Genomic DNA, 23,485 nt, shown 5'->3' with positions numbered 1-23,485 from the left:
GTCATCCTGTTCTGAGACTCCCTTAAAGGCACAGCATAAGTCACTGGATTCTATTCTAGACCTTTTTGATGATGGCTGGGAGGATGTGACATTATTTTTTTAAGGGACCTGGTTGACCGTTTTTGCTATTTTATTCCTTCTGCTCCTCTCAACCTCTTGTTTGTTTGTTTTTTTTTTTAACTTTTAGACCGCTATATGATTCCAGAGATATGACCCTTTTCATTTAGTTCTAATATATATTGTATTTATCAATGTGGCAAGGCCTACTTGAGTTTTTTGCGGCTCTGTTTTATTACTCTGTGAGCCACACCCCATTGTAAAGGCCATAAAAATTAACACTAAATATAAAGGTCCATATCTTGGAAATTGTATGTCAGATACATAAAATAAATAAAAAATTCCTTAATACTTGAAGTCGTGGGATTAAAATAAGGGCAATTATTTGTCATTACTGACCTGGTGACAGGTCTTCTGTTATGCTCAGTTGAGTTGTTAACACTTAGGGACACCCTAGTTCTGCACAGATTCTTTTACAGGTATATTATATGTTTCTGAACATGACCGGTTCCTTTAAACTTTTAACAAGTATAAGCCCAACTACAAAATTTGTATATTTAAATTAAAAGTGCCCACAGAGATTTGACAAAATCAGGTTAGATTGGGTCTTACACTCCACCACAGCTTCTGCGGTATGGTATTTTGAAGCTGGGGGTCTCGGGTGGTTGGCAGGATGTGCGCATCTGGTTCTTGTTTTTCTTATCTATGTTTGTGAGAAGGCGAGTGGGACTGTTAGTTTTGATGTGTAGTATATGCCATTTCTACATGCCACAAAAATATGAACACAATCTATTGTTTTACAAATACCCTTTATTATGTTTTAGCATTCTAACTACTCATGTGCAGCTTCCTAGGGTGTTGTTTGCTTGTGAAACAATGCTTGGTCTTGTTCACTGTTGCTTAAAACTGTACAATTAAAACTTTTTAAAGATTTATCTTAGTGGATTTTCTGTATTTTTTTCACTGTGTATAAACTTCTGCATCCTCAAACTTTAAGGCTGTGTTCACACGTTGCGTTTTTCCCGCGGATTTACCAAAAAATTTGCTCAAAAAAGCCTAAAAGAAGCTTCCCATTCATTTTAACCCCTTAATGACCAGGGGTATTTTTGGTTTTACATTTTCATTTTTCCCTCCCCTTCTTTCCAGAGCCATAACTTTTTTATTTTTCCGTTTATATGGCCATGTGAGGGCTTATTTTTTGCGGGACGAGTTGTACTTTTAAATGACATCATTGGTTTTACCATATCGTGTACTCGAAAACGGGAAAAAAATTCCAAGTGCGGTGAAATTGCAAAAAAAAGTGCAATCCCACACTTGTTTTTTGCTTGGCTTTTTTGTTAGGTTCACTAGATGCTAAATCTCACCTGCCATTATGATTCTCCAGGTCATTACGAGTTCATAGACACCAAACATGTCTATGTCCTCTTTTATCTAAGTGCTGAAAAAAAATTCCAAAGTTTGCTAAAAAAAAAAAAAAATTTGCGCAATTTTCCGAGACCCGTAGCGTCTCCATTTTTCATGATCTGGGGTCGGGTGAGGGCTTATTTTTTCCGTGCCGGACTGACGTTTTTAATGATACCACTTTTGTGCAGATACGTTCTTTTGATCGCCCGTTATTGCATTTTAATGCAATGTCTTGGTGACCAAAAAAACGTAATTCTGGAGTTTTTAATTTTTTTCTCGCTACGCCGTTTAGCGATCGGGTTAATGCTTTTTTTTTATTGATCGGGCGATTCTGAACGCGGCGATACCTAATATGTGTATGTGGGATTTTTTTTACTGTTTTATTTTGATTGGGGAGAAAGGGGGGTGATTTGAACTTTTAGGTTTTTTTAATTTTTTTTTATTTTTAAACATTTTTTTTTTTTTTTACTTTTGGCATGCTTCAATAGCCTCCATAGGAGGCTAGAAGCTTGCGCAACCCGATCGGCTCTGCTACATATGGGCGATGAGCAGATCGCCCATATGTGGCAGATTTACTGCTGTGCTTTCAGCGCCGACCACCGGGTGGCGCTGAAAGCCATATGCCTGGAACAACCATAGAGGTCTCATAGAGACCTCTGGTTGTCCAGGCAACATGACGCCGACCCCCGATCACGTGACGGGGGTCGGCGGTGACGTCATTTCCGGCCCGGCGTCCGGAAATGCTATTTAAATGTACGCTGTCAGCTTTGACAGCGGCATTCAACTAGTTAATAGGCGCGGGCGGACGGCGATTCCGCTCGCGCCTATTGCGGGCACATGTCATCTGTTCATAACAGCTGACATGTCCCGGCTTTGATGCGGGCTCAGCGCCGGAGCCCTCATCAAAGCAGGGGAAATGTCTGATGACGGACTGTGTCCGTCATTGGACATTAAGGGGTTAATGCATTTTGCACATTTTGTGCATATTGATGCGTTTTACCGGAAAAAAAAATGCTTTGCAGTAAAAAACGCAGCACGCTCATTAATTTCGCGTTAAATTCCGCATTTCTGGCCATTCTCTGTGTCTGGGGATGCTTCGGAAAAAATCGCGGCAAAAACACGCATTTTCTTTGGAAGGAGTCCGGTTTTCATGCAGAAATTTTCTGCATACGTGTGCACATAGCCTAAGGCTCCTTCCTAGGATATTAATGTCAGCCTGAAACTGCCTGCATAGCTTTGCTGGTTATTAATTATAGCGGTACCCCACATCTACTTTTCTTGGGGGGGGGGGGGGGGGTCCCCCATTTCGATAGCCAGTAAAGGCTAAGTATACAGCTGTGAGCTGATATTAATATCCTGGGAAGCTCCATGGGTATTACCCCTTAACCAGGCTATAAACATCTGCCCCCAGCCGTCGGCTTTCCTTCTGCTGGTTATTATAATTACACAGGAGCCCATGTCATTTTTTTTTCTTTAAAATTAACAGTTGTCTGGTTACAGCCTATATATGTTCATTTTAACGCTCCTACATAGGCTGGTGACAATGTGTATGTTTCTTCTTTACTTATCGGCTTAGTAATGAGGGTGTTGGGCTGACGCCTTTTAATTAATAAGCCTAGAGCTAGGTGTCAATGATGGCTGCTGACACCAAGCCCTAATTCCATTGTTTTGATGCCACTGCATCAGCATGAAAAAGGTGGTGTTGAAATAAGCCAGATTACTTACTGGTAATGCTCTTTTAATGAGTCCACGACAGCACCCACTGGAGGTATCGGATCCGCCCCATTGGAACAGGAAACCCTACAGAAAGATAAAAGGGGCGGTCCGCCTTTCCTCCTCAGTTTTGTATTTCAGAGTACCGCCAAGAGTTAGGCAGTGTTCGTGCATTTTTAAGTTTTAGCTTATTTACTTTTAGGAGACACACTTCAATATGTGGTGTATTTATTATTATTGTTATCTTCATAGGGAGGTAAGTGAGCGGGTGCTGTCGTGGACTCATTAAAAGAGCATTTCCGGTAAGTAATCCGGCTTTTTACCCACTGGAGAGATTCCAGAGACCATCACCTGGGTGGGACCACTGTGCCAAGGACAGTCCTGCCAAAGCTTAGGTCAGAAGTTGATGAAAGGTCAAGTCTATAGTGATTATAGAAGGGGTTGACCAAATTGCCGCCTTACATATGGCTTTGATTGGAACATCTCCCCTCTCGGCCCAGGAGGATGCCATTGCTCTCGTAGAATGCTCTCTGATATTCTCCGGAGGATCTTCACTTCTCGCGGAGTAGGCTAATCGGATGGCATCCCTGATCCACCGGGATAAGGTGCTCTTCATGACTCCATACCCTTTTTTACAACCCTGAAAAGATATGAACAGAGCCCTGCACTGCCTCCAGCTCCTGGATCTCTCAATGTTTTTTAAGACAGTTCTTCTAACATCCAAGGAGTGGCATTTCTGTTCCTCAGGAGTGGAGGGGTCTCTAAAGAAGGTCGGGAGGAGTATCTCTTGAGATCTATGGAATTTTGTCGATACCTTATGAAGGTATGAGGGGTCTGGTTTTAATATCAACCTATCCTGGTATATCTGAAAAAATGGTGGGTCTATGGATAGAGCTTGAATGTCGCTCACTCTCCTAGCAGACGTTAGTGCTACTAAGAGGGCCTTCTTGAGTGACAAGTATTTTAGAGATAACATGTCTATTGGTTCGAAGGGGGCTTCCGTTAGGGCGTCTAAGACCAAGTTTAGGTCCCACGGAGGGATTGTAGGTATGTGAACAGGGGCCGTTCGTTCACAAGCTGTAATAAATCGTGACACCCACTTATTCCCCGCTATATTATGGCCATACAGCGCCCCTAATGCGGACACTTGGACTTTCAGCGTATTTACTGCCAGACCTAAATCTTTTCCTTTTTGTAGAAATTCCAAGATAGGAACTATCAGGATTTCTGTGGTATGAGGGCTTGTATGGAACTGCTGAAATTTTTTCCAAATTCTTGTATAAATCTGAGTAGTGGACTGCTTCCTGCTCTGTAGGAGCGTAGCAATTAGTGTTTCGGAAAACCCTCTTGATTTTAGTAGCTGCCTTTCAAATTCCACGATGTCAAGTGTAAGCTGTCCACTTTGGGGTGGAAAAAAGGGCCTTGGGAGAGTAGGTTGGGAATCGAAGGGAGAACCCAAGGATCTGACACTGACATGGTTCGTAGCCATGAGAACCACGGTCTCTTGGGTCAGAATGGTGCTATCAAAATTACTCTTGCCTTGTCCTATCTGATCTTCCGAATGACCTGTGGTAGAAGGATTATCAGAGGAAAGGCATATGCCAGGTTGAATTACCGTGAGGCCTGGAAGGGCGTCCAGTATGTCTGGATGATCTGACGGGGACAGGGAGGCAAATATTTTTATTTGTATGTTCTCTTTCGTAGCAAAGAGGTCCACCTGAGGTTGCCCCCATAGATCTGCTATGTCCTTGAAAATTCGGTGATTGAGGCGCCACTCCCCTTGCCGAAGTGTGTCGGCTTAAGAAGTCTGCCTCTTGGTTGTTCTTTCCCTTGATGTGGAGGGCAGAGAGGGACAACAAATAATTTTCGGCTAAGTTTAAGATTCTTGCCGCAGAAGACATCAGAGTCTCTGATCGAGCACCTGACTGTCTGTTTAAATAGGCCACTGTAGTGGTGTTGTCCGATAGGATCCTGACATGCTTCTGCTGGAGCTGTTGAAGAAGATGATGTAGAGCATAATGTACTGCCGTCAGCTCCTTTAAATTAGATGAGTAGTGCAGTTCGTCCCTACTCCACCTTCCTTGATAGAAGCTATTCCCCATATGGGCTCCCCAGCCGTGAGGGATAGCGTTGGTTGTTAAGATATGGGATGGCAATATTACACATGGGATTTCCGTGGACAGATGATTACTATCTAGCCACCATTCTAGAGAAGTCAAGACTTCCTGGGATAGGGTTATCTTGTTCTCGAGGTGACCGCCTTGTCGCCTGTCCTCTTGGAGGATCTTATGTTGCAGTGTGCGGATGTGATATTGGGCCCACTGAACTGCCGGGGCACAAGAAGTGAGCGACCCCAATAGAGACATTGCCTCTCTCAGAGACATACGTGGTCTGTCTATTGCTGCCTCAACCTTATTTTTTATGAGCATAATTTTTACCTGAGGGAGTAGACATCTCTGGGTTGTAGAGTCTAACCGGAACCCTAAGAACATCTGAAGAGAGTGTGGAACAAGTCTGGACTTCTGGAAGTTGATGATCCAGCCTAGATCCTGCAAAGATGAGACCGTATCAGCCACACATCTAGTACACTGGGTGATCAAGTTCCCGATAACAAAGAAGTCATCAAGGTAAGGCACGATTAAGGTGTCTTTCTGACGAAGATAGGCCATCACCTTTAACATCACTTTGGTGAAGATTCTCGGTGCTGTAGAGAGACCGAAGGGCATGGCCGTATATTGAAAGTGATGGATCTTGCCTTCGAATACTACTGCGACCCTTAGGTACCTTTGGTATCTATCATGAATAGGGAGATGAAAGTAAGCGTCTTTTAAGTCAATTCCTGCCATTACACAGTTTGGAAAGAGAAGTTTAATGGTAGATCTAATTGATACCATCTTAAATTGATAATTTTTTATAAACGTATTAAGCCTCCTCAAATTTATGATTGTTCTAAACGTGCCATCTGGTTTGGAAACTAAAAATAAAGGAGAGTAGAATCCTCTACCACCTTGTCCCTCTGGGACTTTTACTAAAACCCCCTTGGATAGTAGACTCCGAATTTCTATTTCGAGGGCTCTTTGTTGCACTATTTAGTTAAGGTGGGTTATGATAAATGAGTCGTGAGGAATATGAAGGAATTCTAATTTTATTCCTTTTATTATATTTAGAATCCACGAACTTGATGTTATTGCTTCCCATTTTGAAAAAAAAAAATTTTCAGTCTACCCCTTACTGGGGGGACTGATTGTTCAGTATTTATTTTCCTTTCGGAATGTTGAACCTCTAAACTGCTACCCTTTTGCCTCTCTTCTTTTGTGGGCCATCTAGTTCATCTATCCGTTTGTCTCCTTTTTCCAAACGGTCGCCTTTTAAAGGTTCTCCTGTAGAAAGGGATAGAAAAATCAGGGAAAGCCTTCTTCCTTTCTTTCGCTTTGGCGAGTATGTCATCTAGGGCTTTCCCAAAGAGAAACTCGCCCTCGCACGGGGTTGCACAGATCTTAGATTTTGATTGCGCGTCCCCCTTCCAGCTCTTCATCCATAGTGCCCACCTGGCGTTGTTTACAAGACCCGGCAATCTCGCTGCTAGCCGAAGGGTGTCTGCCGATGCATCGGCCATGAAGGATGCCGCTCCTCTAATTAATGGAATAGTGGCTCGTAGCTTTTCCCTAGACACCTTCTGCTCGATCTGTTGATCCAATTGGTCCAACCACACGGGCATTGACCTGGCGGTGCATGTGCTGGCTACTGCTGGCTTAAAAATGCCTGTAGTTGATCCCCAAGACCTTTTTAATGATGACTCCGCTTTACGGTCTAGTGGGTCGGACAGTAAACCCGCATCCTCTACCGGAATAGTAGACTGCTTCGAGGTAGAGGCTACAACAGCGTCAACTTTTGGAATTTTTGTCCAATTCAATAGCTCGTTGTTGCTAAATGGATATTTCCTCTTTGAGGCCGATGGGAGAAAACTTCTTTGATCGTATTTTTCCCATTCTCTCTTTATTAGGGCCTTAATTGCCGGTATTACTGGAAGCGCTCTCCTTTTCCTTTCCGCCAAACCCGCAAACATATCTTGTGTGGTTTGGGCGCCCTTTGTCTCCTCACACCCCATAGTGTTTCTTACAGATTTGACTAAGTTATCCACACTATCCAGTGGAAAACATGATCATCCCTCAATTTATGATGACGATGACGACGTGAGTGAGGAATCAGAGATTATCTCCTGTTCCTCCTCCGAATCTGAGCTGAGAGTCACTTGTTTTTTACTCCTAGTTTCTGAGGGAGTGCTAGCACGGGCGATAGCCTGTAATTCCTCTCTAATTATGGTCCGTATGTCCTTTGACACTGCAGCCCCCTGTTTAGTCTCTCTGGTGCATTGCTTACAGAGTTTTTTGGGTTAGGAGTCAGGAAGAGGCTGAGCGTATAAAGTGCATTCCTTGTGTTTTGGATTTGTCTTTTTTCTTTGCCTGGAAAGAGGGGGAGACATGGCGAAAGAAAAAGGGGGGTGTCAGCTTAATAGGCAGAGTGTATATTTTGCGCACTCACCCAGTGAAGCTTATGGTACCGGATCAGATGGCTGAGACCCAGTCCTGGATCTTGATTCTCCCGCATCACTCCTGCGAGCGGTGTCCACTGGATCCCTTGGCAGCGTGGTCCCGGGAGGTACTGCCCCTGCAGAGTCCCCTGCTGGAGCGTGCACGTCCCCTGGAGATGACATAATTCATCGCTGCTTACCCCGCGGCGCTTGTTTAAATAGCCTTTTCCCTCTCTTTTTTTTTTTTTTTTCTCTCTGACCCGGAAGTTGTTCCTCTTCCTCTCCGGGTTCATGCGTCCTCGCACCTGGGCACTTCAGCCGTCATGCACCGGAAGTTCACCCATTACTTCCGGGGCTCGGAGCATCTGCACCGGCTCCTGCGCCGCCGCTCTGTATATGGCCCGCGCCTCTCACCGTAATGCTGCCGCCGTCGCTGCTGGGATTTTTTTTTCTTTTTCTTCGCGCCACTGGCGCACTTACCGCTCCTGCAGCGGTGGCCCCTGAGAGTTATTCGGCGCTGCCCGGCGTGCTCCTGAGACCGGGCGGCCCTTCCCGGACCCGGTCATCACCTCTATCCGTCAGCCGAGGAGGGAGCCGTCTAACGGAAACTCCCCCGACCCTCCCTCTGGACCGCAGCCCCTGCCGTTCTCACGGATACTGCACAGGCAGCTTGCACTGGCCCAGGTATGTCTTCCTGAAGGATAATCCTGGGGTTCCCTGGGAACAGGAAACCAAAACTGAGGAGGAAAGGCGGACCTCCCCCTTTTATCTTTCTCTAGGGTTTCCTGTTCCAATGGGGTGGATCCGATACCCTCCAGTGGGTGCTGTCGTGGCGAAGGGTAAAAATAAATTACATCACAAAACTTTTTTTTAAATATCTTTATTTACCTCAAAAGCGCATTCATTGCTTTACAAAAACACGCGTTTTTGCCAGAGCATTTTTTTCATGCCAAGAGATACAGAAATCTTGCAGAAATTTCGGCAAGCAACTACTCCACATGCACATAGATTCCATTTAGGCTATATCAGCAGGATTTTAGACCTCATACTATGTTAGTGTAGCTCTTACAAACACAAGTCTAGTAATATGTTTAAATGGCTAATCCCTTCCTCCATTACTGAAAAAACAGCATTTGCATTGATATGCAAATGACTATGGTAGATCTGAAGCCTCCGTCACTCCAGCTCTATTTTCTGCCCAGCGCCACCTTCCTTTGCTTGGCTGACAGCGTCTATGCTGTGTGACTTCAAACAAATGAGCTGTCAGTCATGCAGGAGAAGTCGTCGCTGGGCATTGAATAGAGCTGGAGTCATGGTGGCTTCAGATTTAGCATAGCGATTTGAATATCAAACACTGATATGTCAGTAGCAGCGGAATGGACTAGCCATAAGAGTATTTACATAAAGGTATTGCCTCTGCAGTACCTGCTTTCAATTTTCCAAAATGGCTAACATAGCTGATTGGAAGCATGGCAATCATGTGCCCAAGTATAAAATATATTAAAAAAACAAAAAAAAAACTTCAAACTGTGAGGATGGACCGTTGAGGAAGCAGTTTTGATTGAAAGAGTATAAATGACAAATGGCCTTTCTCTGAGTGCAGCAGTGTCTGGTTTTGTAATGTCAGCAACTTGATTTGCGCTTATTTTCTAGAAAACAAAGTACAGAGCACAACCAATAGTGATAGCTAGAATCTGCCGTCTTCTGACTCCTGTGTATGCAGCAAAGTTTGTTTTATGGTAGTAGTGGTTTTCCATATTTCTTATGTGGTATATTTACGGTTGGGGAAGTTTATGCATTAAGAAAAATCTGTGAAAATCCAAGTAGATAAAATCTTGATTTTCATAATAGTTGCCGTCACTTTACTATCGAACATCCATTTGGTTCCTTATTGGAAGAAAATGGAAAAGCCGCTTGGTCTGCCTATAAATGGCGATAAGGCCTTAGGCCTCTTTCACACATATGGATTTTGCCGTCAGGCGCAATCCGGCATGTGTGTAAAGAAACGGATCCGTTTTTTTTTTTTTTTTTTTCAGCCGGATGCGTTTTTTTGTCATTGAATAGCACATGCGCCGGATCGCGCCGCATGTGCTTCCGTTTGTTCCAGTTTTTACCGGATCCGGCTGAAATCTGCTGTCCGGCGGCCGGACAGAACGCGTGCTGCAATGTTTTTTTGTCCGGCGAAAAAAGCCGGACATGCACGCATGCGGCACTTCCGGCTCTGTGGGCCAATGAAAGGCAATGGTAACGTCCGGCAGCCGGATCAGGCTTGTACCTGATCCGGCCACCGCTTGCAGTTTTCCTCCTCTGCGCATGCCCGGAGATAGAGAGATATATATATATATATATATATATATATATATATATATATATATATATATATATATATATATATATATATATATATATATCTCTATATATATATATATATATATATATATATATATATATATATATATATATATATCTCTGTCTCTCTCTCTCTCGAAAAGTGGTCTTTCCCCGTACTGCGGTGACGACTGCCGAGTCCGCCGTAAGTTGCGCCGCAGCTACTTCCGCTGCCTCCGCTTCCGGTCGTCCGGCTTTTCGCCGCACACCGCCGGAATGTCCCCGACGGATGTGTGAAAGTAGCCTTACTTGTCATATTTTCCACCTACAAGTTCTGTCCGTCTTTGTTTTCACAGATGGGTACGAGTTCTTTTCTAGTCTATGGGGCTGTTCACAAGTCCGTGTACTTTTTGCAGACCAAGTGGTCCACACCAAAACATTGAGACTTGTCTGATCTGTGACATGGGTCAAAATCTACCGTAACTTGTCCATGCAAGTCTACAGGTCCGTTAAAAATATTGGTTAGCACTTGGATGCCACCCGTGTGATGTATGATCATCCTGTTTGATAGGAGAAACTTAAGAAAACTTCTCATAGGCAAAAAAAAAATAGGATGAAACTCTGATGTTAAAAGTTTTCACTTCTCACAATTTTGCAGAAGGACTGCCCACTGAAAATTCTGAATGAAAAAACCCCAAAAAACTCAAGTCCTGTTAGAAGGTTAGTGCACGTTGATGAGTGGTAGCGAGATCTTTTTACCGAAGGAAATAATGTGTCGTATGCATAGGGCGAGCTTTAGCCATGTAATAAAGGAAGCGTATAAAAAGCGCGGTCTACGGAAAAAGTACATAGTCTTATCTGGTGTTCTACTGGGAGCATAACTGCAAATAGAAGAAATGGCTAAGCAAATAGCTGCTTCCTCCTGATGACGAGTGATACCATTGCTATGCAGCAATACCTGTATCTCCTTTTCCTACCTCCTCTCCGCTGTGCCAAAAAAAAAACTAAAAAAAAAAAAGGACTTGGCTCGCCTGTATAAGTATATTTACCCTTCTGGATTTTAGTGCAGGTACGGTAGTTTTGCATATTTCTCCTCCATTAAACAGGCACTTACACACGGGATAGTAACTTTTCCGTTTCATTATTGAGCTTTGTCTGCTCCATTTCGTGCATGGTATGAGATTTCAGTGACTTGTGAGTAGGGTGCGTGCCCTTCTTTGTTGTGTCTGTGCCAGGGTTAGTCCTTGCACACCTGCGGTGATCCCTCATTCACCACTACTTTTCTGGAGCTTAGGCGCCTTTTATTCTTGAAACCTTTTCTCTTTTGTGTTTGCCAGTATGTTTTTTTTTTTCTTTGTAGATGGGTGTTAAATACATGCGCTCATATTAAGGTGCTATTGTTCAGCTCCTGATGTTTTATGTCTTGCTATATGTAGCTTGCATTCTTTTCAGTCTTTTGTAGGTGTCTGCATACCCTTCTAATCAGGAGTCAGCTCTGTACAGCTTCCATCTGACGCCTAGAACAACGGCAACAACACAATGTACTGTAATTTTTGGGCAATCCTACCATGCGGGTGCCCCCACTGGCAGACCTTGCTTTATATTTTAGAGACTTACGACATCTGCCTAGTACTCATTACATTGCTTTTATGAGTAGGAATATCGAAAAGTATTCTCTGAGAATAGTTGATCTCATAAATGTGTATATAAGGGAATTGCTACAAACACAATTTTCCAATATTACAGTCGTTCTTGAAAGATGAGACGTCGCATAAAATCTTGCTATGCTGCAGTTGGGAATAACGAGAGGAACACGGGATAAACCCACATGTATCAGTAATGGTGTTCCTCTACTGCTTGCCAAAGGTTTTGTATGCCAGAGTTTTTCCCCAGAGAAGTAAATGGTGAAATGCTGCCAAAATAAAATATTTGTGGCCACATTGTTAAAACCGGATTTTTATAAGTCCTATTCATGTAACGAATGACGTCAGACACATAATAACTAAAGAATAGGAGCAATACTTTAAATCCGCATGCAAGTACTGCTGATGATGGTTTTGGTGCAGCCATGGCCCTGGATTTCACATATTGCATTGAAATGAATGGAATTTGCTGTGAATATCTGCAGTATTTTTCCAACAGATACAGCATTATGTGGTTTGATAAATCCATAACATGTTGACTCTGCAGCAGAAACTTTTTGCTGCCAGAATTGAATGGAGTTGCATAATTTTTTGAGAAGTACCTGTGTGTATGTGTATATGTATAAAAATATAAAAAAATAAAGGGAACACTCAAATAACACATCCTAGATCTAAATGAATGAAATATTCTCATTGAATACTTAGTTGTGTACAAAGTTGAATGTGCTGTCAACATCATCACACAAAAATCATCAATGGAAAACATATTTTTGAACCAATGGAGGCCTGGATTTGGAGAGACCCCCCAAAATAAAAGTGGAAACAAGTCAAAATGATGCTCAGTATTGTGTGTGGCCTCCACGTGCCTGTATGACCTTCCTACAACACCTGGGCATGCTCCTCATGAGGTTGTGAATGTTCTCCTGAGGGATCTCCTCCCAGACCTGGACTAAAGCATCCATCAACTCCTGGACAGTCTGTGGTGCAACGTGACGGTGGATGGAGCGAGACATGCTGTGCCAGATTTGCTCAATCGGATTCAGGTCTGGGGAACGGGCGGGCCAGTCCATAGCTTCAATGCCTTCGTATTGCATGAACTGCTGACACACTCCAGCCACATGAGGTCTGGCATTGTCCTGCATTAGGAGGAACCCAAGGCCAACCGCACCAGCATATGGTCTGAGGATCTCAGCTTGGTACCTAATGGCAGTCAGGCTACCAGTGGTGAGCACATGGAGGGCTGTGTGGCCCTCCAAAGAAATGCCACCCCCCACACCATTACTGACCGACTGCCAAAATGGTCATGCTGAAGGATGTTGCAGGCAGCAGGTTCACACTCAGCACATGTGACAGATGTGACAGGACTTGGCCCCTGTCCACACTGCCAAAAGTACCAATACCTGGTTTAAAAACAACAGTATCACTGTACTTGATTGGCCAGCAAACTCGCCTGACCTGAACCCCATAGAGAATCTATGGAGTATTGTCAGGAGAAAGATGAGACACCAGACCCAACAATGCAGATGAGCTGAAGGCTGCGATCAAAGCAACAAGGGCCTCCATAACACCTCAGCAGTGCCACAGGCTTATCACCTCTATGCCATGCTGTACATTGATGAAGTAATTGATGCAAAAGGAGCCCTGACCAAGTAGAGTGCATTTACTGAACATACATTTCAGTAGGCCAACATTTCGGATTTTAAAATCCTTTTTCAAGCTGGTATTATAAAGTATTCTAATTTACTGAGATAATGACTTTTGGATTGTCATTGGCTATAAGCCATATCATCAGCATTAACAGAACTAAACACTTTAAATAGATCACTCTGTGTGTAATGACTCTATATAATGAGATTCACTTTTTGTATTGAAGAACTGAAATAAAGTTTTTGATATTCTAATTTTGTGAGACGCACCTGTGTATGTATATAATGAACCCCACACACAGACCCATATGTACAGCATGAGTTCCCTCCTTTATATACAGTATGAGCCCACACACATGCACACATTTAAAAAAAAAAAAAAAAAAAAAAAAGCCTTACTCCCATTCCCTCGGTGCTCTACGTCAGTCTTTGCTATGTTCACTGACGCTCCATATAGCAGATACAATGAAGTGAGGTCATTATCTGCTGTCACACATGTTGAACCAGCGGCTCCCTCCTCAACTATTGCCTTAGGCCTGTTTCACACTTCAGTTTTTTCTGTTAGTTAAAATCCGCCAAAATAGCGGTTAACGGATCCGCAGGCGGACTGACAAACGGGGGTCGGCGGATGTACGGATTCGTACATCCGCCGAAGGTAAGAATTTAAAGGTACCGTGCCTGGGGAAAAGGGGAGAGAGAGAATTTTGTCCAGCAGCCAGACAGAAACGCGGGTTAAATCGGCCAATAGCGGATCCGGACACGAAAAAGTTACATGCTCCGTCCGGGCCGCTGAGTGGACGCCAAAATCTTGGCGGATCCGTACAAAAACCGATCAAACGGACGACCATGCGTCAAGATCCGCCGATAATGCACGTCTGAGGAAAAAAACGGATCCGCCAAGAAAAATGGCGGATCCATTTTTTTTCCAAATCTGCGGATCTTGACTGATGGTCACAAACGGAAGTGTGAAACAGGCCTTACCCGCTGCTTGCATCCTGAGGATGCAGACAGCTGTGAATTAGGGACACCAGGCAAGGGACGAAGGCCCCTTGGTGTGGCCCATGGGCCAGTGTTTCCAGACTTTCAGCTGTGTTGGCCCGTGGGCCAGACTGGAACTGCCAGATGGCAGGCTGTAGTTTGCCCAGATCTGCTCTAGGGTAATGTTCTTCAATCTGCAGCTCTCCAACTGTATCAAAGCTTTCAACTCCCATCATCCTGGCAGCTGCAGGCGTTCATGACATGATGAGAGTTGTAGTTTTGAAGCAGCTGGAGAAGCAGAAGTTGGTTCACATTCTAGAACCAGTTTTATAGAAAAACAAGTAACTTATTGGCACATGTTTGAAATATGATAGAAAACGGGATTACAAGCCAGTCATATCTTTAGTATTACATTCTACAACCCTAAAGCGGGTCCATAGAGCACGAGCCCTGAATGTACATGTGCTCATGAGACCGTCGTGCAGCATATTCATTCCATTGAATGTCTATCATGGGTGTGCAGGTAGCTCCTTCCTACACCGTCTGGAGGGGAGTCTCAGGTAATTGTCCTGTTGGGAGAACAAATGAGGGTCCAACCAAGCACAAATCAGATGGACTGACGGGCCACTGCAGAATGTACTGGTAGCCGTGCTAATTAATTTCTGTGTAAGTTGCCAACATGTCACCAGAGAACCCCACACCTTCACAACCCCTCTCCTATACATCATGCAGATGATTGACCTTAGTCATGGTGGTTTGAGACAGAAATCTCAAATTTGGTCTCTGATAATCACTGCCTCAGGCATGGCTCATCCCCTTATTTGTCTTTTTTAGTAGTGGTTTCTTGCAGTCTGACTCATGCCGGCTCCTCTGAAGAGTTGGTCTGTAGATTTGCCTACCGCTAGAGCTCATTACAGAAAATCCTGGACTCTAAGGGTCCTGTTTCACTTAGCGACGCTCCAGCGATCCCGACAACGATATGACCTGGTAAGGATCGCTGGTGCGTCGCTAAATGGTCACTAGTAAGCTGCCAAACAGTCTGATCTCGTCAGCAACAATCCGGCGATCCGTGTTAACGACCTCGCCTATCGTTGGGACCTTGTCACACAGCAGCTTTTCAGACGATTCCCGCCTGTGTCCCTGAGTTCAGCGTCACCAACGAGGTTGTTCATCGGCGTCAAGCGCAGCAATGCGCGCTGGCCAGCGGGACGCCGACGACGAAAAAATGGCCCAGGACATTCGAGCACGATCAGCGATATCCAGTGGGGGGGCCGGTCGCCGCTGCGTGTCACATGTAACGAGATCGCTGAAGCGTCACCCATTTTGTGAGAAGGGGGCTTAAGATGAAGGGCTTCTCACAATTCTTAATGTTGGAGGCTAGAATATACTTGTCCTGTGTAGTAGAGGTAATTCCTTGTCTGCTTTCCTGATGTGATCTTCAGCAGAACCTGTTCCATTACATGACAGAGTATTAAAGGGCATGATGACTTTACCTTTATCTTAGTAACAGAAAACTGACGCCACATCAAGAACTAGTCTGAACAAGTGCATACCAAAAAATGCTACATATCAATATATGTAGCTGTTTTTTTGGTATGCACTTGTTCAGACTAGTTCTTGATGTGCCGCTAGTTTTCTGACTGAGCACTCCGCCCTTCACCAAGCTGTGGTTTTAATTGCATCCAAGCACATTCGGTTCTGACCTTCCTATAAATATAGGCTTTACCAAGTTATTAGCCAAAGGTGAGTGTTCACACTAGGCAGTTAGGTCAGGGACCCATTCGATGAGATCACCTTGACGTTGGTGGATGGGCTCACATTTTGTGGCCAAATTTTTTGCTAAGCATCTCGTATGTTTTTCCTAAATTTCAAAAGCCATTACCCTATTCACATTTCATGTATTTCACATTGACATGCCTTCATGCAATTAAGTGCAACCATTTCCTCATTTTGATATTTACCTTTATATTAACATGATTTTGTGGCATTTTGAGCCCATTGCTTGGTTGCAGCGGTCATGTGCTGTGGTCGTGATATTGCTGCTGTAGCAATGTTAACAAAGACCAGTGGCAGTGAGTGAGAAGCCTGGGCAAGTGGTTATGGTTTATTTTATTTATTTATTTTTTTAAGTAGGCCATGTTAATAGAATAAAAAAAGTGGAAAACTCCTTTAAAGGGAACCTGTCATCAGTATTATTTACCTCAAACTAATGGCTTGTATGTAAAGGCTTTTTAATGTTGATTAAATCTTTAATTTCTTGTAGAAACCAGTTCTGCGGTTTTAGATAAATACATAGTTGAAATGGTATGCTAATGAGCTGCAAGTGCAGTGGGTGGGCACCACATTCACAGCTCTCCTGCCTTTCTCACTATTAGGCTATGTGCACACGTGCCGGAACTCTCGCGGAAATTACCGCGAGAATTCTGGAATCCCGTTCCGCGGGAAAATGGCATTTTAAATTCCCGCGGAAAAACTAGCATTTTGCAAGCGTAATTAGCATGCAGAATGCTAGCGTTTTCCAAGCGATCTGTGCATCGCTTGGAGAACTGATTGACAGGTTGTCACACTCATCAAACATAGTGTTTGACGAGTGTGACCAACTTTTTACTACTGAGGCTGCCTATGCAGCATCAATAGTAAAAGATAGAATGTAAAAAATAATAAAAAATGGTGTTATTCTTACCTTCTGGCGTCCTGCGCAGCCGTTCCCAGTAATCCTTTGCGAAAATGCCCGCGATGATGTCCGTTCTCGCGGGATCGCGACGTCTCGCGGTTATTCGCGATGACGTTGCGCGAATGACCGCGAGACTTCGCGATCTCGCGAGAACGGACATCATCGCGGGCATTTTCGCAAAGGATTACTGGGAACGAGAGCGTGGAGAGAGGCGGGAATGCTGCGCGGGACGTCGGAAGGTAAGAATAACAATATTTTTTATTTTAAATTCTATTTTTTACAGGGATATGGTACCCAAAGCCCGGAGGACAGTCTCCTCTCCTCCGGACCGTGGGTACCATCCGCAAATGTTCTGCTTACTTTCCGCATGGTGTGCACAGCCACATGCGGGAAATAAGCGGAACAATGCATTCCTTTGGGTGCGGGATCGCCGCGATTTTGCAAAATAATGAGCATGCTGCGTTTTTTACCGCAAAGCGATTCCGCCGCGGTAAAAACCACAGCATTAGCACAGCATTGTGGAATCCCATAGGAATGCATGGGATGCTTATTTTTCGCGTTTTCGCGGCAAAATCGCACGGTTAAAACCGCCGCGGAAACGCGAAAAAAACGCCACGTGTGAACTCAGCCTTAATGATCAATGTAAATCAAAGTGAATATCCCATGGAGGTCTGGAGTTGGGATGACACTCAAAATCAAAGTGGAAAATGAAATTACATGCTGATCCAACTTCAGTGGAAATGCCTCAAGTCAAGGATATGATGCTCAGTAGTGTATGTGTGTGTGTGGCCTCCACGTGCCTGTATGACCTCCGTACAACGTCTGGGCATGCTCCTGATGAGGGGGCGGATGTTCTTGAGGAATCTCCTCCTGGACTGTCTGTGGTGCATCCTGCATTGATGGATGGAATGCGACATGATGTCCCAGATGTGCTCGATTGGATTCAGGTCTGTGGAATGTGCAGGTCAGTCTATAACATCAATGCCTTCATCATGCAGAAACTGCTGACACACATGAAACCTAGTATTGTCATGCATCAGAAGGAATCCAGGGCCAAGTGCACCTGCTAATGGGCTAACAAAAGGTCTGAGTATCTCATCTCGGTACCTAATGGCAGTCAGGGTACCTCTGGCAAGCACATGGAGGGCTGTGCGTCCCTCAAAAGAAAAGTCTCCCCACACCATTACTTACCCACTTTCAAACCGGTCATGCTGCAGGATGTTGCAGGCAACAGAACGTTAACCACGGTGTCTCCAGACTCTGTCACATGTGCTTAGTTTGAAATTGCTCTCATCCGTGAAGAACACAGGGCGCCAATGTCGAATCTGCCAATCGCTCTGCACGGTTTTGGGCTGCAAAAACAATACTCGTGGACTTCAGACTCTCATGCCACCATGATGCAGTTTGTTTCTGACAGTTTGAGCAGACACATGAATGTTAGTGGCCTGCTGGAGGTCATTTTGAAGTGTTTTGGCACTGCTCCTCCTGTTCCTCCTTGCACAAAGGAGGATGTAGAAGTCCTGCTGCTGGGTTGTTGCCCTCCTATGGCCCCCTCCACGTCTCCTGGTGTACTGGCCTGTCTCCTTGTATCTACTCCATGCCCTTGACACTGTGCTGACAGACACATCTACCCTTCTTCCCACAGTTTGCATTGTTATGCCATCCTGAATGAGCTGCACTACCTGAACAACTAATGTGGGTAGTATACACCACCTCATGCTACTGTACCTCTAAGCGTGAGAGTAATGACAATGCAAACTTGACTAAAACAGCCAAAAAGAATGAGAACAGGAAAATAGTCTGTAGTCGCCCCCGGCAGAACAACTCCTTTATAGGAGTTGTCTCGCTACTTGCCTATCATTTCTACCTGTTAACTGTTCTATTGGCACAACAGCAGGTCAGACGCCTCTTACATAGCCAAACCAGATCTCACACTTTGCACTTATGAGGGACAGTACCCCGAAACAGTGTCTGCAAATTGAGATTCTGATTTGGCTTTTAACGTAAGTTGCGTGACAAGGCTCGTTAAAGGGTTCGACATTGACTTTTAGGATTGCTACTTCCAATAGGTGGTACTAGAGTTCTAGTCCTCTTCCTCTCTGAAGACACAATTTGCATATTTCCCAGAGGAGCATTGCGGCTTTAATTCTCCTCATCTTGTCATGCTTAGCATGTCAATCTCCGCAAGGAAAAACGATACATCTTGGATATTGGTGAGACGCCTCTCACACAGCCAAACCAGATCTCACACTTTGCACTGATGAGGGGCAGTACCCCGAAACAGTGTCTGCAAATTGAGATTCTGGTTTAGCTTTTAACGTAAGTCGCGTGACAAGGTTCGTTAGAGGGTTGAACATTGACTTTTAGGATTGCTACTTCCAATAGGTGGCACCAGAGTTCTAGTCATCTTCCTCTCTGTTAAGAGACAATTTGCACAACAGCAGGAGAAATTGATTCACAATCACTGTTTATAAGTGGACAGTTTGGTTTCACAGAAGTGTGATCGACTTGGAGTTACATTGTGTAGTTTACGTATTCCCTTTTATTTTTTAATAACTGTACATGTATACACCTAGATATATACAGCAGATGAAACGATCCACCTCTCACAATAGGCGATGTCACACCTGACCTTGCTCCTCTTCTCCACAGTTTTGTACCTGCTCACTAGATTATTCAATACAAAAGACTAGCTTGCAAAATTTTCACACATTGGTCGTCGGGGGCACAGGCAATTTTAGCAAAAGCAAGCTGGTCAAATGTAAATGCATTTCATGAGCTGATGAACACAGACAGGTATTTATATATGTAGATTGGTAATACAATAAATTGTTTTGATAAGTAGAGGCCAAAAAATGTTTTCCAGTTGAGGTGCCACCTGCAGGTCATTGTTTATTTCTGCAGTTTTATGAAAATGAATGTTTAAACTGTATTTAGTGATAAAATTGTGAATGTGTGGTTTGTTTGGCTGTTTTCTTGCTGAAGGGAGCAAGTTTACCTTTCAAATGGTGTAACATGTGTGGGGCGAAGTAATCAACGAAAAAGCAGTGCATGTTCACAAATGTGTTTGGTAGTGTGCGTTGGGGTACTGTGCTGCCACATGCAGGTCATTTTTCCTTACTGCAGGTTTATGAAAATTAATGTTTAAACTGTATTTTGTGATCAAATCGTGGATCTTTGGTTTGTTTGGCTATTTTGTTGCTGAAGGGGGCAAGTTTACCTTTCAAATTGTGTATCATTTGTGTATGTGTGGGTGCAGTATGAGCGGGGATACAAAGTAATCACCGAAAAACACTGTTTGGAAATAATAAAATAGATTGTGTGGGAGTGTGTTTATGGTGGCTAATGCCCATGTGTGGTTTCCTTATACAACAGGAAGAACTGGTCGTTATGGTTTTGCTTTTCAGTTTGGGGTGCACAGGCAATTAATCCTTCTTTATTGTCATTATTAATTTTAACCTGAAGAATACTAGATTATCCTGCATTACATAAATGACTTGGTCACAAATGGCTCCTAAAAAAAAGAGAAAAAAGGCACTGACATATTCGGTGACTGTGATGTGGCCTGGACCCTTTATGGTAATTAGGGCTGCCTGTGCTTCTTGTTAAATTAATTTCTTCTTGGAATCTGGCCCAGAGGAGAGGATACATTGTGATTTTGCTATTTGACTCTCCCAGCTCTCATCATAAGGTCACAGACTGATCTGCTACTTGTTACTGTGCTTCAGATACAGCATTATCCTCTTCCCTTCTTTTTCTTGTTCTTTGCTTTTATTTCCCTGACCCTGCTGTTTCATGTTCTCTGATTTTATTATCTCTTGGTTCTTCCTGTGCTGTATCTTCTTCTTTTCCCTCCCACCATTTTTTCTCAGTGCTCTGTCCTGTCCCTCTCTCTGTGGCAGGATCAGCTCTTCTGGTAATGGAGACCACAGTGAGCTATAGTTACATTGTCCAAGAAAAGTAGAAGACAGTCAGTCAGGAGCGCCAGCCATGCGTGAATTAGGGTATGAGACGCAGCTCCAGCCGGGTGCCTCAGAGGAGGGAAAAAAAAAGGGTTGCAGAGCTTGGTGACCCAGTCCAAAGGAGCGCAAAACAAGGGGGATGAGGATATTAGCAATTCTTAGTTTTATGATAGTCCACAACGGGTTTCGACAGACAAGTTCTGTCTTCCTAAGGTGGCAAAATTAACAGTGTACAGGGGGCAGATATTTAAAGGGGCAATAACCAATGGGAAACAACGAACAATTAATGACATCATGCATAATTACAGCAAAGTAGTTCAGATAAAAGCAATAAAAATGATAAAAATCATTGCGCAAAAAGTAAAAACAAACACACTATAATAAAAGATAGAAGATAAAAGTGGTTAGCACCCAAAAAGCATATAAAATGTGAAATTTATCATAAAATGAAATGACCCTAGAAATCCAGCAGACCTTAGTTTTCTCAATTGTGAGATTTAACCCCTCTGGAGCCAAAGTGCCGAGTTTAAAGATCCAAAAACTCTCTTCTGATTAGATTGTCAGAACCTTCTGATTAGATTGTCAGAACGGTTTGCTACGTCATCACGAATGTGATCTATGATCGTGAGTTTCAATGAACTTGTATTTTTATTATGTACTAAAAGGAAGTGTTTAGAGAGGCTATGCAGTAAAAATCAGTTTTTTATATTCTGACGGTGTTTGTTGAGTCTATTGTGCATAGCCTGTATCGTCCTACCCACGTACTGTAACCCACAGTCACATTCGATCAGATAGACAACGTAACTTGATTGACAAGTAACTCTGCAGTTAATTTTAAACATTGTACCAGTGGAGCGAGATTTGAAATGTTGCACTCTATCCAGAATGGATGTGCAACAAAGTCACTTTGGGGCCCTGCATGCAAAGCACCCTGGGTTGGGAGAAATCTGGGTGGTTGGAGAAGGTGAATAGTTACACATTGTGACACTGCCTGCCACGTTTTATTGCAGTCGCTGGATGGGCACTGTACGTTACGCTGGATTTCTTCTGAATTTTAGTTTTTTACATATGGGGCATATATATGTTACTCCATACGTTATCTAAAACATTGAGCAGTATCTCTTATTTATAAGTTATGGTTACATTGGCTCAATTGTTGGGTGTTTTGCAGCCTGTTCAGACAAGGCCGATCATCTGGAAACGGTCCGGCTAAACGGATTTTGAGACTTACTAGATACAAGGACCGTTGGAAGCAAATACGGTATAAGCAATAACAAAGAAATGTCCCATAAATCCCCCACCACTCTAATGTAGCTGTGCTGATTATGTTCTGGCTACCTTCAGATGACCGCTGCAGCTAGTTACTGGCCTCAGTAACTTAGCCACGGTTCTGTGGTGCCGCACTTTTGAGTTTTTTGTCACCTTTTGCGTAATTTGCAAATATTTTTTTGCATTAACCATTATTTTGGCCATCATCTGTAGCACTGCTTAATGTGACTGTGTCCCAAAAACGATCAAAAACTTTAGCCAGATTTTTAGCATAACTCCTTCATGACCGGCCAATCCCCCCCCCCCATTTTTACGTTGTCTTCTTTAGCAGCCATAGCGTTGGTATTTTTTCACTAATGGGACTGCATGAGGTTTTATTTTATGCACAATACTTTATTATTATTGTTGTTCATAATATTTAGCGCTACATTATTTTTGTTAGATTTAATTATTTTTTTTTCATATTTTACTGTTCATGTTTCACAACACAACCTCATGAATATATTCTGTGAGTTCTTACGGTTGTGTAGATGCCTGTTGTGTAGTTTTTTTTATTACACACATGCAATAAAATGGAATTTTATGTGTTTTTGCTGTTTTTTTTATTTATATATTTTTTTTTTTTTTATATAACTTGTTCCCAACAAATCCTCAATGATCCCTGGGGAATATGGTTTTGTTAGTTTTTTTTTTTTTTTTTTTCTTCCTCCTGTAACTGATGCATCCATAGGAGCCCCAGTTACAGGGAAAAATAGCCCAGTACAATGACAGTTCACTGACTGAGCTTATCTGGATTTTCTAGTATCCAGCAGCTCTCCTGTTTGGGCAGTCACCTGGCCGTGATGTGATTGCCAGGTCTTAGAGATGCACTGGCAATGCCGATGCTTCTTCACATTACATGGTGCTAACTGAGCGCTTTGTAGCCAATGAAAAAGGAAGACCGAAGCGGTAAGAAACTGCTTCTGTCCTCTTCACTGGGTCACGGTTGTGTCATATAGCCTGAGACATAAATGGGCGCATCAATTATTGCACCTTAATTTATCGTAGCACAGGTTTAAACACAGGACCAAATAATGTAAATTTACAGGACTTGTTTCTTGTGAAGTTAAAGTAAGGTAATTGATAAGTGATATAAACCCAGACTGTCTAAAGTTGCTGCAGATTTAGTAAGATTAGAGCCATTGTGATTTGGGGCATTTGGCTAAGTTTATATCATCCAAAATATTGAGTTTTATTAAATCTGCCACTAAATGTCACATATGAATCAGGTTGAAATGGAA

The 23,485-nt window shown here is 43.4% G+C and overlaps 1 protein-coding gene across 2 annotated transcripts in view; it reads left to right on the top strand.

Annotated features, from left to right (window-relative positions):
• TLN2 (talin 2) overlaps window positions 1-23,485 on the top strand; it is a 320,242-nt gene that overhangs the window by 94,043 nt on the left and 202,714 nt on the right. The window contains exon 3 of one of the 2 annotated variants that reach the window (XM_073579418.1): window positions 10,692-10,753. The exons of the other annotated variant lie outside the window; for it this stretch is intronic. Within the exon in view, the coding sequence (XP_073435519.1) occupies window positions 10,717-10,753 (37 nt within the window). The 5' untranslated portion in view covers window positions 10,692-10,716. The remainder of the gene's footprint in view (window positions 1-10,691; window positions 10,754-23,485) is intronic. 2 annotated transcript variants of the gene reach the window in all.

The sequence above is a fragment of the Dendrobates tinctorius genome, unplaced genomic scaffold (genome assembly GCF_039654945.1).
Source record: "Dendrobates tinctorius isolate UK_male_01 unplaced genomic scaffold, ASM3965494v1 ptg000062l, whole genome shotgun sequence".
NCBI classification, from domain to species: Eukaryota; Metazoa; Chordata; class Amphibia; order Anura; family Dendrobatidae; genus Dendrobates; species Dendrobates tinctorius.
Note: the sequence above shows the minus strand (reverse complement) of the source record. Positions and strands in the feature narration are given on the sequence as shown.